Consider the following 11,723-nt stretch of genomic DNA (forward strand, 5'->3'; position numbering starts at 1 on the left):
AAAGATATTTACACATCTCTACTCCCCGGGGAGTGCCCATCCCTTGTCACAAGGCAAGCAGAGGACTTTTCCTCACTGAGCAGGAGGAAAAGATGCTGCCCCCAAGCAATCTTGCTTTATAGTGAAGTGCCATCACAGAAGAGGGGGAGGGCAGGAGAAAGAAGCAGCCCCTGATGTTTTCCGATTGATTTTTTTTTTTTTTTAAAAAGCACATCCCTGATAAACAGCTACATGGAGACCACCGGTGGTATAATATCTCTCCCGATGAGCATGGCTAGAAACGCTTCATCTGGCGGCGTTCCTGACGGCGCTGCTTCTTCTCATTGGGTTCCTGGTTGGGAGCGGAGGAGTCTGCCGTGAGCCAGGGTCCCAGGATGTTAACCCACAGGAGATAGAGCGCCCGCCCTGGAGCCTGTAAGGAGACAAGCTAGTATTACAGACCTGCCGAGGGTGAATCAATCCCAGTTCATAAAAAGCACAGCTGAGCACTGGCAAAAGATGTGTGGAACATAGGAATCTGCCTCATATGGAGTCAGACCATTGGCCCATCTAGTTCGGTTTCGCCTACACTGGCTGGCAGTGGCTCTCCAAGGTTTCCAGCAGGAGCCTTTCCCAGCCCAACCTGGAGATGCTGCCAGGGATTGAGCCAGGGATTGAGCCTGGGACCACCTGCATGCAGATGCTCTTCCACTGAGCTATGTCCCGAAGGGCCATATCTTACAGCGCTCACATGGAGTCTCCCATCCAAATGCAAATAAAGACAGACCCTGCTTAGCAAAGGGGACAATTCATGCTCACTATGACCGCACAGAGCATCTGTGCGCTATTTGGGGCCATCTGTTCCCCCCTCCCTCCTGCCCCACTCTCTTGCCCTCCTCCCCTCCCTCTTGCCCCATTCTCTTGCCCCCCTCCCCCTCCCTCACTCTCTCTTTCCCACTCACCCCCTTTCCAGGCTCTCCGCTGCTTCCCCGCCACTTTCTCGTCTCGCTGGCCGTCCCGCCGCTGCCTCCTGGCGGCCAGCCAAAGCCGTTTTGCAGCTCACCACCATCAGCCTCCCCCATTTCTTTTGCCCTGAACTCTTGCCCAATGCCAGGAACTCTCGTGAGAGTTCGCCGCCAAATCCCGGGCACCCATGCCAGCTAAGAGAATTAAATACACAGATTTTGTTCCGCTCTCAGGAGCTGGTTTGATTTTAAGCGGGTTTGGTTTTGGTTTTTAGCAGAGAATTCTCAACTCCTTGATCACATCTATCAAACTCAACATTAGCCCTCATTTCTGAAAATCCCTTGTTCTCCATAGGGCAGCATTTCAGAGTCTGCTCATTCAGCTTTCCTCCCTGCTCTTGGATCTTACAGCATTCACATGCAGTCTCCTACCCAAATTGCAAACCAAGGCAGACCCTGCTTAGCAAAGGGGACAATCAGGGCTCTCTACTGCCATATCAATATACACAGCGGCCAACATCCTGTGCAGTGAAACTTCCTTCCATTGCTTCCAACAATTGCCCATGTGCTGTTTTAAGGAGTTTCGCAACCGGCCCAGGGCTGCTTTTTATGTACATGCAGCTCCACGGAGGTTTCACTGCACAGAATATCAGCCAGGATCTTTAAAGCCACTACATAGTGCTAGAGACATAGATCAGGATAGGTTCCTTCCCTGCTTGTAAACTAGAACAGGGTTTCTTAACCTTGGGCCCCGAGATGTTGCTGGGACTACAACTCCCATCATCTCCCAGACATGTCCTTTGTGGCTGTGGATGATGGGAGTTGTAGTCCAACAACATCTGGGGGCCCAAGGTTAAGAAACCCTGAACTAGAAGAAATGAATCAATTGCCAATGAAGGTTGTATAGAAATGGAATAAAGGTTGACTCAGCCTTCCATCCTTCTGAGGTCGGTAAAATGAGTACCCAGAATGTTGGGGGCAATATGCTAAATCATTGTAAACCGCTTAGAGAGCTTCCAGCTATAGAGCAGTATATAAATGTAAGTGCTATTACACCCAACGGGTGTAATGTGGAGAGGATTACAAGCGACACAGACCTAGAATCTGCAGACAGACTTGGAAGGGATGAAAAGTTAGTGGTTTAGCATGTGCCAGCCAGTGAACTGAAAGACTTACCAAGAGCCAGAAATACCACACATAGAGGGACAGACAGCTGAGGACTTGAACTATGGCTGTTAGCAAAATCACATCCTTTAGATGCCTGCAAAAAGAAGAAGAAAAGGAAGGGGGAAAGTGAATATTGTTGCAGGACACAAACAAATATAAATCCCTGTGGTTCCCAAACTTTCCACTCAGGCAGAGTCCAAAGACTAGCGTGAAGAGCTAGAGAGGAACAGTTCCATCCCTGGAGCGGGGGCTGTGTCGGAAAGGAAGGGAACTGCTCCAGATACATCCTTGCCAAGAGACACAGTAGCAAACTGATGCTGGTATGCAGGAACTGGGGATGTGATTCACAAATCTATGTTGTCGATTATGTATTGGAGAGGAGAGCTGGCCTTGTGGCAGTCCCCTTTGCTAAGCAAGGCCCACCTTGGTTTATATTTGGATGGGAGACTACATGCGAGTGCTGCAAGATAGTCCCCTTGCGGGATGGAACTGTAGCTCAGCGGAAGAGGATCTGCATCCTTGCATGCAGGAGGTCCCAGACTCACTCTCTGGCATCTGCAAGTAGGGCTGGAAGAGACTCCTGCCTGGAACCTTGGAGAGCCGCTGCCAGTCAGTGTAGACAAGACTGAGCTAAATGACTCGGCATATAGCCGCTCTCAATGCTCCTAAAGGAGTAACGGCTCCTCGACCTTTTCCTCACTGAGGAGACGCAAACTCAGGCCACCACACTAGTGATGTACGCGAACTAGCCATGCGCGCCGGCCGTACACGTGGCGATGCTGATCAGGGCTGCAAGAAGGAATGCTACCACCCAGCGCACCCGCTGTTTTGGGGAGCGCTGGCGGGGGGAAGCGGTAGGGCAGGGGAGAGCATTTTTTGCTGGATACTGTTGTATTTCATTTATGTAAGTTGAAAGTTCTGAGATGTTAACATTTTTCTGCTTTCTCTTTATGTATACTTAATAAAATGCAATAAACTATCCAAAAAAAAAAAAAAGGCTCTTTGAACTAGCTCAAATGCCCGTGGAGCAAACGGGTTCGGCGCTCAAGGAAGGGAGCTCCGAATTAGTTCCACGAACATCCCTGCACCACACCTCCTCCATACTGTGACCCAATTCTGCGGCTCCCATCAGCATTGTCTCCCTGAAGTCCTCTACGATCCCTTGAACAGCTACTTTGCTTTGTCCTTTCCCAATATATGTTGTCCAGTCACATGATCCCATGAATACTGGGAAGCACCAGGCAGTGGACAGAACACTGTTTTCCAAGACCAGCCAAATGTGTAGTTATGGCACTCAACATAATCTAGAGTCTGCATTGCATAGAACTCAATTATCAGCTCAGGATGTACGTTGGGCATTATTTCACTGAAAGGGATTCAGATCTCTGTATCATTTGGTAGGGCTGTGCATCAGAGCATCTGATCCCCGTGAATCTGCAGGGGACAGACACGGATACACCCACATCCCCATATATGAAGGCGGCTGCTCCCAACATGGCCACTGCCACCCAGTTGCCACTTCCTAGAACTGGGAGGTCCCCCTTCTGTGGGAACAGGATAGTGCAGGCACACCAGGAGAACACAGAGGGGCATCTGGGAACTGAAGTCCCCCCCAAAGTGCTATCTGCATGGGGATAGCATTGCGAGGAACTACATTTCCCGGATGCTCTCACATGGCTTCCACACTTGCCTGTGCTCCCTCACGGCATCCGTGAGCACTGTGGTTCCAGCAGAAGAGCCCCCACTGCCAGAAATGTGAGGAATTGGACAGTGATGAATACGCTGGGAGTGACTGCCTCCAAGTGGCACAGAGAGTGGGGTGTCGTACAGACGGAAGAGGATCAGATGCTCCAGTGCATGGCCCTAGTATTTGGGAAGAGAGCGGGTCCTGTGGTAGCAAGCATTCATAGTTCCCTTTGTTAAGCAGTGTCCACCTAGGTTTGAATTTCAACAGGCGACTATTTCCCTTCAGGGAAGGGGCCGTAGCTCAGTGGAAGAGCATCTAGGTCCCAGGTTCCCTCCCTGGCAGCATCTCCAGATAGGGCTGGGAGAGACTCCTGCCTGAAACCTTGAAGAGCTGCTGCTAGTCAGTGTAGACCAGGGCTGCTCAACTTCGGCCCTCCTAAAGACGCTGGCCTACAACTCTCATAATTTCTGGCTATTGGCCGCTGTGGCTGGGGATTGTGGGAGTTGCAGTCCAAAACCAGCTAGGGGGTCTCAGTTGAGCAAGCCTGGTGTAGACAATACTGAGCTAGATAGACCAAGGGTCTGACTCAGTATAAGGCAGCTCCCAATGTTCCTATGTCAGGTGAGCACAAACTGGGATGACAAAGGGCAGAAAGGGCAAGAAAGGTAGGTAATGGTAGGTGGCAGGTGAAGAGAAAAGACACAGAGATGTGTGAGTGCACGGTAGTCCCATTCTTGATCAAGGGGAGCCTAGACAGCTCCCCCAGAAGAGGGGCTGGGGCTGTATTTTCCCTGGGGTTCTTCACAAGAGAACAGGGGCAAGGGGCTTTGGAAAGCAGAAGGCAGCTCTCCAAAGATACTGGTACCTTAGTAGGACCCCTCCTCACCCCAGGACTCAGGGATGAAGATCTGTGTATGCACTCAGGCAGCAGGTCCTGCTCACCTGCACTTGTATGGTGTAGACACTCACTCTGCCATCCCCTGCTCCATATTCAGGTCAATTCCTCCATCAGCAAGGGCACCGTCATCCGTAAAAGTTGGCTTTGCCATGGAATTCATCGAGCGGTAACTGGCCCCGTAGACCATCAAGCTGAACACAAATACGATCTACAATGAGAACACAAGGATCAGCCAGCAAAGTAGTGGAATGCACACGCACACATGCACCATTCCCTCATAATATAGTATAGTATATATAGTAGTGATTTTTGCACAGGGGAAAGCGTTAGGGTAACAATGAACAAGTTGTCGCCCCATGGAGTCATCTTTGGAGGATGGTCCTGCCAATTTTCATTCTATTGCTCTGACAACATTGATAAAATTATATAGCAGTTTGTGTGTTTTAAAAAACCATTGCAGATTTGGCCATTGCAAGCTCAATGGTCAGGACAATAGAAGCATGGCAAGACACTGAAAGTACTGCAATGCCATCACCTATTAGCTGTCTCTAGGGGTGCAGACCTCGACAAAAATCACAATGGCCACTCATTCCCCAAGATGGTACTGACCACCCTAGCTGGCCAACAGTGTTGACACAGAAATAACAGTTATTGGTTAAACTCTAGCTTATTAACACTGTTAACAATAACGGTGTTAAATGCTGGCTTGCCTTCATCCCTTTTTGTGGTGGTGTTCACCATTATTGTTAACAGTGTTAACAATAAGCTAGTGTTCAACCAATAACTGTTATTTCTGTGTCAACAGAAAGCAACAGGTCTGGAAAACAACCTGGCTTGGAATGGGGTATCCTGTTCTCCGGGAAATGATTACACATCTCTGTATATGGCGTTTTACAGCATAAGCAAAAGAGAGAGGTCCCTGCTCCAAGCTGCTTATAGTCTGGGGCAGTGTCCCTTCTTGCGCACTCACAAGTTTTTTTTTTAAATGTCCACTCAGTTAATTTTAGAGCCTGCTCAGGTGGAATCAGGAAGGGCCCATTCTGATCGCACGTGCACACATACCATCTTGATACTGCCGCTCAGAACAAAATTCATTCCACACAGAGATGGAAAAAATTAGAGAGAACACTGGTCTCTGGCCGGGCAACACTCACCCAGGTCGAGAGGCTGGCTGCTGAATAGAAGACTACCAGATTTACAAGTCCATAAATGGCCTGAAATAAAGATAAATGAAGTAAGAGAAAAGAACAAGCACTGAACAGCTTTGAATCTCCTCACGTCCAATCCAAAGCCAACGGAAAAAGCCATGCTGCTGAAAATACAGATCCACATTTACATCATTTCATGAAGGGGTCCCTGTCAATGATGTTTGCCCTGTCAAGAGACAGATAAGAACATGGGCTGCCATAACTAGTACTGGTGGTGTGTGTGAGTGGGGGGGCAACCTACCCCACAGTTTCCCAACCTTGGGTCCTCAGATGATGTTGGACTACAACTCCCATCAGTCCCAACCACTATGGCCAAAGGCCTTTAGCCATTGTGGCTAGGGGTAATGGGAGTTGTCGTCCCCTGCTAACTTAGCAAAGAGACATCTTCTTCAAGTGGGGCTTCTCTTTATTTAGCAGGCTAAACAGCACCCTTCCAGTGGCTGTTGCTGGTGTCTATCTTATGTTTCTTTTTTAGATCGTGAGCCCTTTGGGGACAGAGAGCCATCTTATTTATCTATCTAGCTGTCTCTATGTGAAACGCTTTGGGAACTTTTGCTGAAAAGCGGTATACAAATATCTGTCATATTAGTTAAACATCTCCCGGACACCCAAGGCTGGGAAGCCTGATCCACTCAATAAGAAAAACAGGCAGAGACATACTCAAGCACATGAGTATGTGCTTCATTATCATTATACAAATATTTATATACCACTTTGCAACAAGTTTCTAAAGTGGTTTATATAGATATAAATAAATATATTTATATCTAATATCCCCCAAAGGGCTCAGAATATCCCCCAAAGGGCTCAGAATCTAAAAATGCCAAGGTAGATCCCAGCAACAGCCACTGAAGGGATGTTGTGCTGGGACTGGATAGGGTCAGTTGTTCTCCCCCTGATAAATAGAAGAGAATCACCACTTTTAAAAGGTGCCTCTTTGCTCAGTCAGCAGAGTGGACGGAATCCCATTTTTATCCTGTCCTTCTCCAAAGAGCTCAGTGTAGCGCACATGGATTCCTATCCCCACTGCCAACCCCAGAACCACCTCGTTCAACCAGTTACTGTCCCCCAGCCTACAACGACTCAGTGATCTTCAAGAGCGAGTAGGAATCTGAGTCTCTCCAGTCCGATACTCTCATCCGCCATTTCATGCGGGCCTTGGGTCATCCTCAGCCCAAGCATGCTGATCAAGCAAGACCCACTGCCAGAGCTAGTCACAGATTACTAACTCATTCAAAGCAAATGTGTCTTAGTCAAATGGCCATTTTTTAAAGTGATTGACAAGCTGTCAATCAGTGGGAGGAAAACATTCAATGTGTTTTCAAACCTCTCAACACTACAATGGGCTCCAGCCCTGGGCATGCTCCTGAGAAATGGTTGTGTATCAGCAAGAACTGGAATAGGAGGGGAAAGTGATTGTGTGCTACTCAGGATCTGAGTAGGGTAGCGGTGGTCATCATGGACCCAGCACTGAAGCGAAGGTGGAGAAGACGTGAGCGCTGTCCCACCCAGGGCATGGCTAGCACAAGATCACTTTCACTCCTCCCCAGATTTTCGCCAACACGTGACTGGTGCTCAAGAGGGCACGGGCCCTGGTACCTGACTGGATGCTTCTGCTCATGAGAATGGGCTTATTAAACAGAAACTCCTGCCCTAACTGGCAGGCCATGGGATAGATCCAGCCCCCACCCATGTAATCTCTGCCTCTGCAATGCTTTCTTAGCCCATCCTTCCCAAGGTTGGATCTGAGGTCCTGCCTCTTTGCATGGTGTGCCCAGTAATTCAGAAGCGATAACTCTGTGCTAACAGCAGGATTCCCACCTCACTGGGGCCTTGCAGGAAGTGAGGACATAGGAAGCGGCCACAGACCGAGTCAGACCATTGGCCCATATAGCTCAGGACTGTCTACACACAGACTGGCAGCGGCTTCTCAAGGCTGCAGGAAGGAGTCTCTCAGCCCTCTCTTGAAGATGCCAAGGGGGGAACTTGGAACCTTCTTGCTCTTCCCAGAGTGGCCCCATCCCGTGAGCAGAATATCTTACATGTAGTTTCCCATTCATATGCAAACCAGGGTGGGACCTGCTTAGCACAGGGGGCAGTTCACGCTTGCTACCCCGAGTCCAGCTCTCCTCTTATCCCAGAGGCTGATCATTCCGTGTGGAGCCTCTTCCAAGCCAGAAGCTGTGCCCTGCCTTTTGAAAGCACCCAGTGAGGTGCCATTTCAACAGCGACCCCACACAAAGAGCAGAACGCCCTCCAGCAGAGTGTTCCTTTCTGCTTAGGACACTTATTGAGCTAGAACGGGCATTTTACCCGCTGCAATCATCAAACAAGGTACTGCTTCCAACTTGAGAGGCGTACCGTGCAGGACCAAAGGGACCCCACACCCCTGTGTGCTCTGCATGATTGCAGAGGCTTCTGGGGCACCCCATCACTTCACATGAGGCACCCCTACCGAAACAGAAGCTGTGTCTTATTCAGTGCCTGTGGCAAGCGAGGCTCCACTTTCGACTCGATAGCTGTCCTGTGCAAAGCAGGGCAAGATGCTAGTTTCCCAGATTCTCTCCAGCATTTGTGATTTCACAGCTGGGAGGATCCAGCCCCGAGCACTTGGCCATGGGAGAGTCACACCAAAGCCTACGAGTTTGGAAGAGCTGGCGATCCACGATGTAGGAGAAGCCGCTTAATATGAAATAGCTCAAAACAGAGATGGGGCTTTCGGCCAAAAACACCAGGCTAGCTCTGGCAGATTCACTGAACTGATCCACATACTCACATTAGCTCCCAAGATGATCCGCAGATAGAACTTCAGGGTATCCTTGTTTTCTTCAAATATCTGTCTTTTACCTTTAGTCCCCACTTTCCCCTTTGGCTGGTGAAACAAAGGAAGTAGCAGTTAACGTGTTCCTCCTTGAATTCATCTGCTTATGTGTCTAAGAAGGGCCTCTAACACCCACTGCCGGCAGCTCAAACTGCGCACTTGCTTTCGCTAAGGGGGGAATGAGAAAGGGCACTGCTGGTCTACGATCATGTTAAGGAGCCAATTCAGTTCTACCAAGTGAAGGCATCAGATAAGTTCATTTTTTTTAAATATCTAGGGTCATTTTCTTTATCACAAAGCCTCAGATGGGTTATTGATTTCATCCTATAACAAGCCTGTCAAGTAGCTAAGTGAAAGGCAGTAATATGTTCAAGGCCAATAAGCTGTATCGGCATGCAGAAGTTGGAAGCTGGGTCGCCTGTACCCCAAACTGAACACTCCGCCCGCTACACCAGGATTGCCCAACCAGTGCGCGATGGCACACTAGCATGCCATGGGACACTGGTCAATGTGACATGGCTAATTGATTCTGAGTCCGCTCCAAACGAAAGGAGTTGCCTTGCTTTTGAGGTGGATTGCCCCCTAAAGCACACGGAAGAAAGCCGAGAAGCTTCAACATGTTCTCCTTGATGTAGAAGGGAATATGTTCGAGCTCCCCACTTTTGGAGCTGTCCCTTATGCAGCGGGCGTGATGAGCCTTCAGTGAACCAGCGCTGTGAGGAAAGTCAGCTCCAGAAGGGAGGCAAGAGATGGCCATGAATACGATTAAAATTATATAAGAACGAGTTGATCCGGCACAGAGCATCTGCGCCCCTAGTTTGCTGCCTCCCTCCACCCCACTGCGGCTTTTTTTCATGCCCGTCCCACGCCTCTCCTTCTCCCCCCCCCGCCTGCCCGCACCCACCTTCTTCTTCCCCATCTGCTGCCCACCCCCCGCTTTCTGGCTGCCAGTCTGCCAGCCGCGGCTGCCTGCCTGCCAGCCCCAGTCGCTCAGCTGCCTGCCACTGGCAGGCCTGGCTACCGCTTCCCCTCCGCCACTGCCTCCTTCTGCTTGCTGCTGTTTTCTCCGCCGGATGGCCAGGCTCCACCACCCTTTGCTGCTGCTCCCCCCCCCCAGCTGGCTGGCAGGGTCACCATTTTCTTCCCTCCCACGCATGGCTATCTGGCAGCTTTCCAAACTCTTGCGAAAGCTGCCATGCATGTGATTAGCCATGGGTATGTCTTAGATAAATAAATATATAGATAGATGAGGAGGAGGACGGATGCTAAATTAAATAAAATAATGTGCTGCAGTTTTGCCCACACACCCACACGCTGGGGGTGGGGCAGTATGCCTTTAATGTAAGTGCACCTCAGGATCTGTGTTCCCTCTCACAGGGATTCCCAAATGTTGTTGACTACAACTCCCAGAATCCCCAACTGCAATGGGGGATTCTGGGAGTTGTAGTCAAACAACATCTGGGATTCCCTGTGAGAGGGAACACTGCTCAGGATGAAAAAGTTTGGGGAATGCAGCTGCATCGCACAGCAGGATCAGCACTCGAGCTAAAACTGAACTGACCGTCTATTTTAATGCACCTCCAAGCCAACACAGCCTGCAGGCATAGTTGAGGATGTGCCAATTACTTTGTGACATCCACATCTATTTCACAATCCAATTCCTGATTCTCACTTCTGCCAAGAGCTCACTAGGTCACTTTCAACAAGCTAATGGCTCTCAGCTGCAACCTCCCCACAGCTGCCATACAGACATATCACCAGCCTTGTGGGCCTGTTAGAGGAACCATGCCTGTGAAGCATTTTCAACACTGTAAATAAATATTGCAGGGCTAGAGTAATCCATTCTCCTAACGATGATTACAGGATGGTTTCAGTAAAGTGCTTATAGCATGCCCATGCTACTACTACAAATATGTATACACCACTTTTCAACACAAAAAACAGTTTTCTGCAGTTTGCATAGAAGAGGAAATAAGATGATCCCCTGTCCCAAAAGGGAGCGCAATCGGCTAAGAAACACAAGGCAGACACCAGCAACAGCCACAGGAAAAACGCTGTGCTGGGGTTGGTTAGGGACACTTGCTCTCCCCCTACTAAATATAAGAGAGCCAATTCTTTTAAAAGGTGCCTCCTTGCTCAGTTAGTCGGGGTATTGATTACACACAGTCCTGTCCTTCACTATTACTCTAGCTTGGAGACACCAGGCTAGATAAAACATCACCAAGTGTTCTTAGTCAACCACCTTTATTTCAGTTGAACCAAAATACTTTCCCCTTTATTTATTATTAGGAAATAATTTGAGAATTCTCATTTTCAGGGATTTTATTTATTTATTTATTTTTGCTATTTTTCTTGTCCTGGCTCGTCCCTGCGCCTTTAGCAGCCATCCAGCACAGAAGCACCACCACTTTGCCGCATGCCAGGAAAAATCCCATCGACTTTTCCCTGGACAAAACAGGATACTTGCACAGGAAAAGAGACAACTTCGACTTATTTGTTTTAGTCTTTTAAAGCCACCTTCTCTACACTCTTAAAATAATCCCAATCGACCTCTACAATCATCTTGTCGAGTTTATATATTCATAGAGTAATTATTCCTAATTCACTAGGGGGTCCGTTAATAGTGGATGAGGTAATTAAGGTAATTGTTGGCCAAAGGACCAAAACAACAACAGCAACATAAAAATTAAGATTCCTGAACTGAAAACTGATCGCGGGAAACGAGATGGGTGACTCACACACACAATCCCACTCACCTCCCACCCAAATCTAACATAGTTATGAGCACTAGCAGCCCTCAAGCCCCCCCGAAGGCTGCCTCCCCGAGCCCGTCACTCGACTCACCGCCATGGTGGCCCAACAGCCAGTGACTCCGAGCCCCAATCAGGTGCACCGGCGGCACCCACCAGCTCAGCACAAGCAGACTTCCGGCGCAGATAACACGTCATCATTCCACACAGCCGTGGAGACACCCGCCCTAAGGACTACAGCTCCCAAA

At 49.1% G+C, this 11,723-nt stretch overlaps 1 protein-coding gene across 1 annotated transcript; it reads right to left on the reverse strand.

Moving 5' to 3' along the window:
* On the reverse strand, positions 1-11,702 carry TMEM208 (transmembrane protein 208). Its single transcript, XM_053270583.1, has 6 exons — positions 11,570-11,702; positions 8,681-8,776; positions 5,851-5,910; positions 4,768-4,904; positions 2,121-2,205; positions 1-412 (listed from the first exon to the last, which is right to left on the reverse strand). Exons 1-6 carry the CDS (start codon positions 11,573-11,575, stop codon positions 275-277), a joined length of 522 nt encoding a protein of 173 aa, XP_053126558.1. The 5' UTR covers positions 11,576-11,702; the 3' UTR covers positions 1-274.
* Positions 11,703-11,723: the final 21 nt, after the last annotated feature.

This window comes from Hemicordylus capensis, chromosome 9 (assembly GCF_027244095.1).
Source record: "Hemicordylus capensis ecotype Gifberg chromosome 9, rHemCap1.1.pri, whole genome shotgun sequence".
In the NCBI taxonomy this organism is placed as follows: Eukaryota; Metazoa; Chordata; class Lepidosauria; order Squamata; family Cordylidae; genus Hemicordylus; species Hemicordylus capensis.

What these genes read in the sequence shown, in the direction of transcription:
- TMEM208 (XM_053270583.1), bottom strand. An exon ending in ATGGAGCAGGGGATGGCAGA is followed by an intron (nt 2,206 to 4,767) that starts GTGAGTGTCTAC and finishes TTCTTTTTGCAG; the next exon opens with GCATCTAAAGGATGTGATTT. An exon ending in TGTGGTATTTCTGGCTCTTG is followed by an intron (nt 413 to 2,120) that starts GTAAGTCTTTCA and finishes GTCTCCTTACAG; the next exon opens with GCTCCAGGGCGGGCGCTCTA.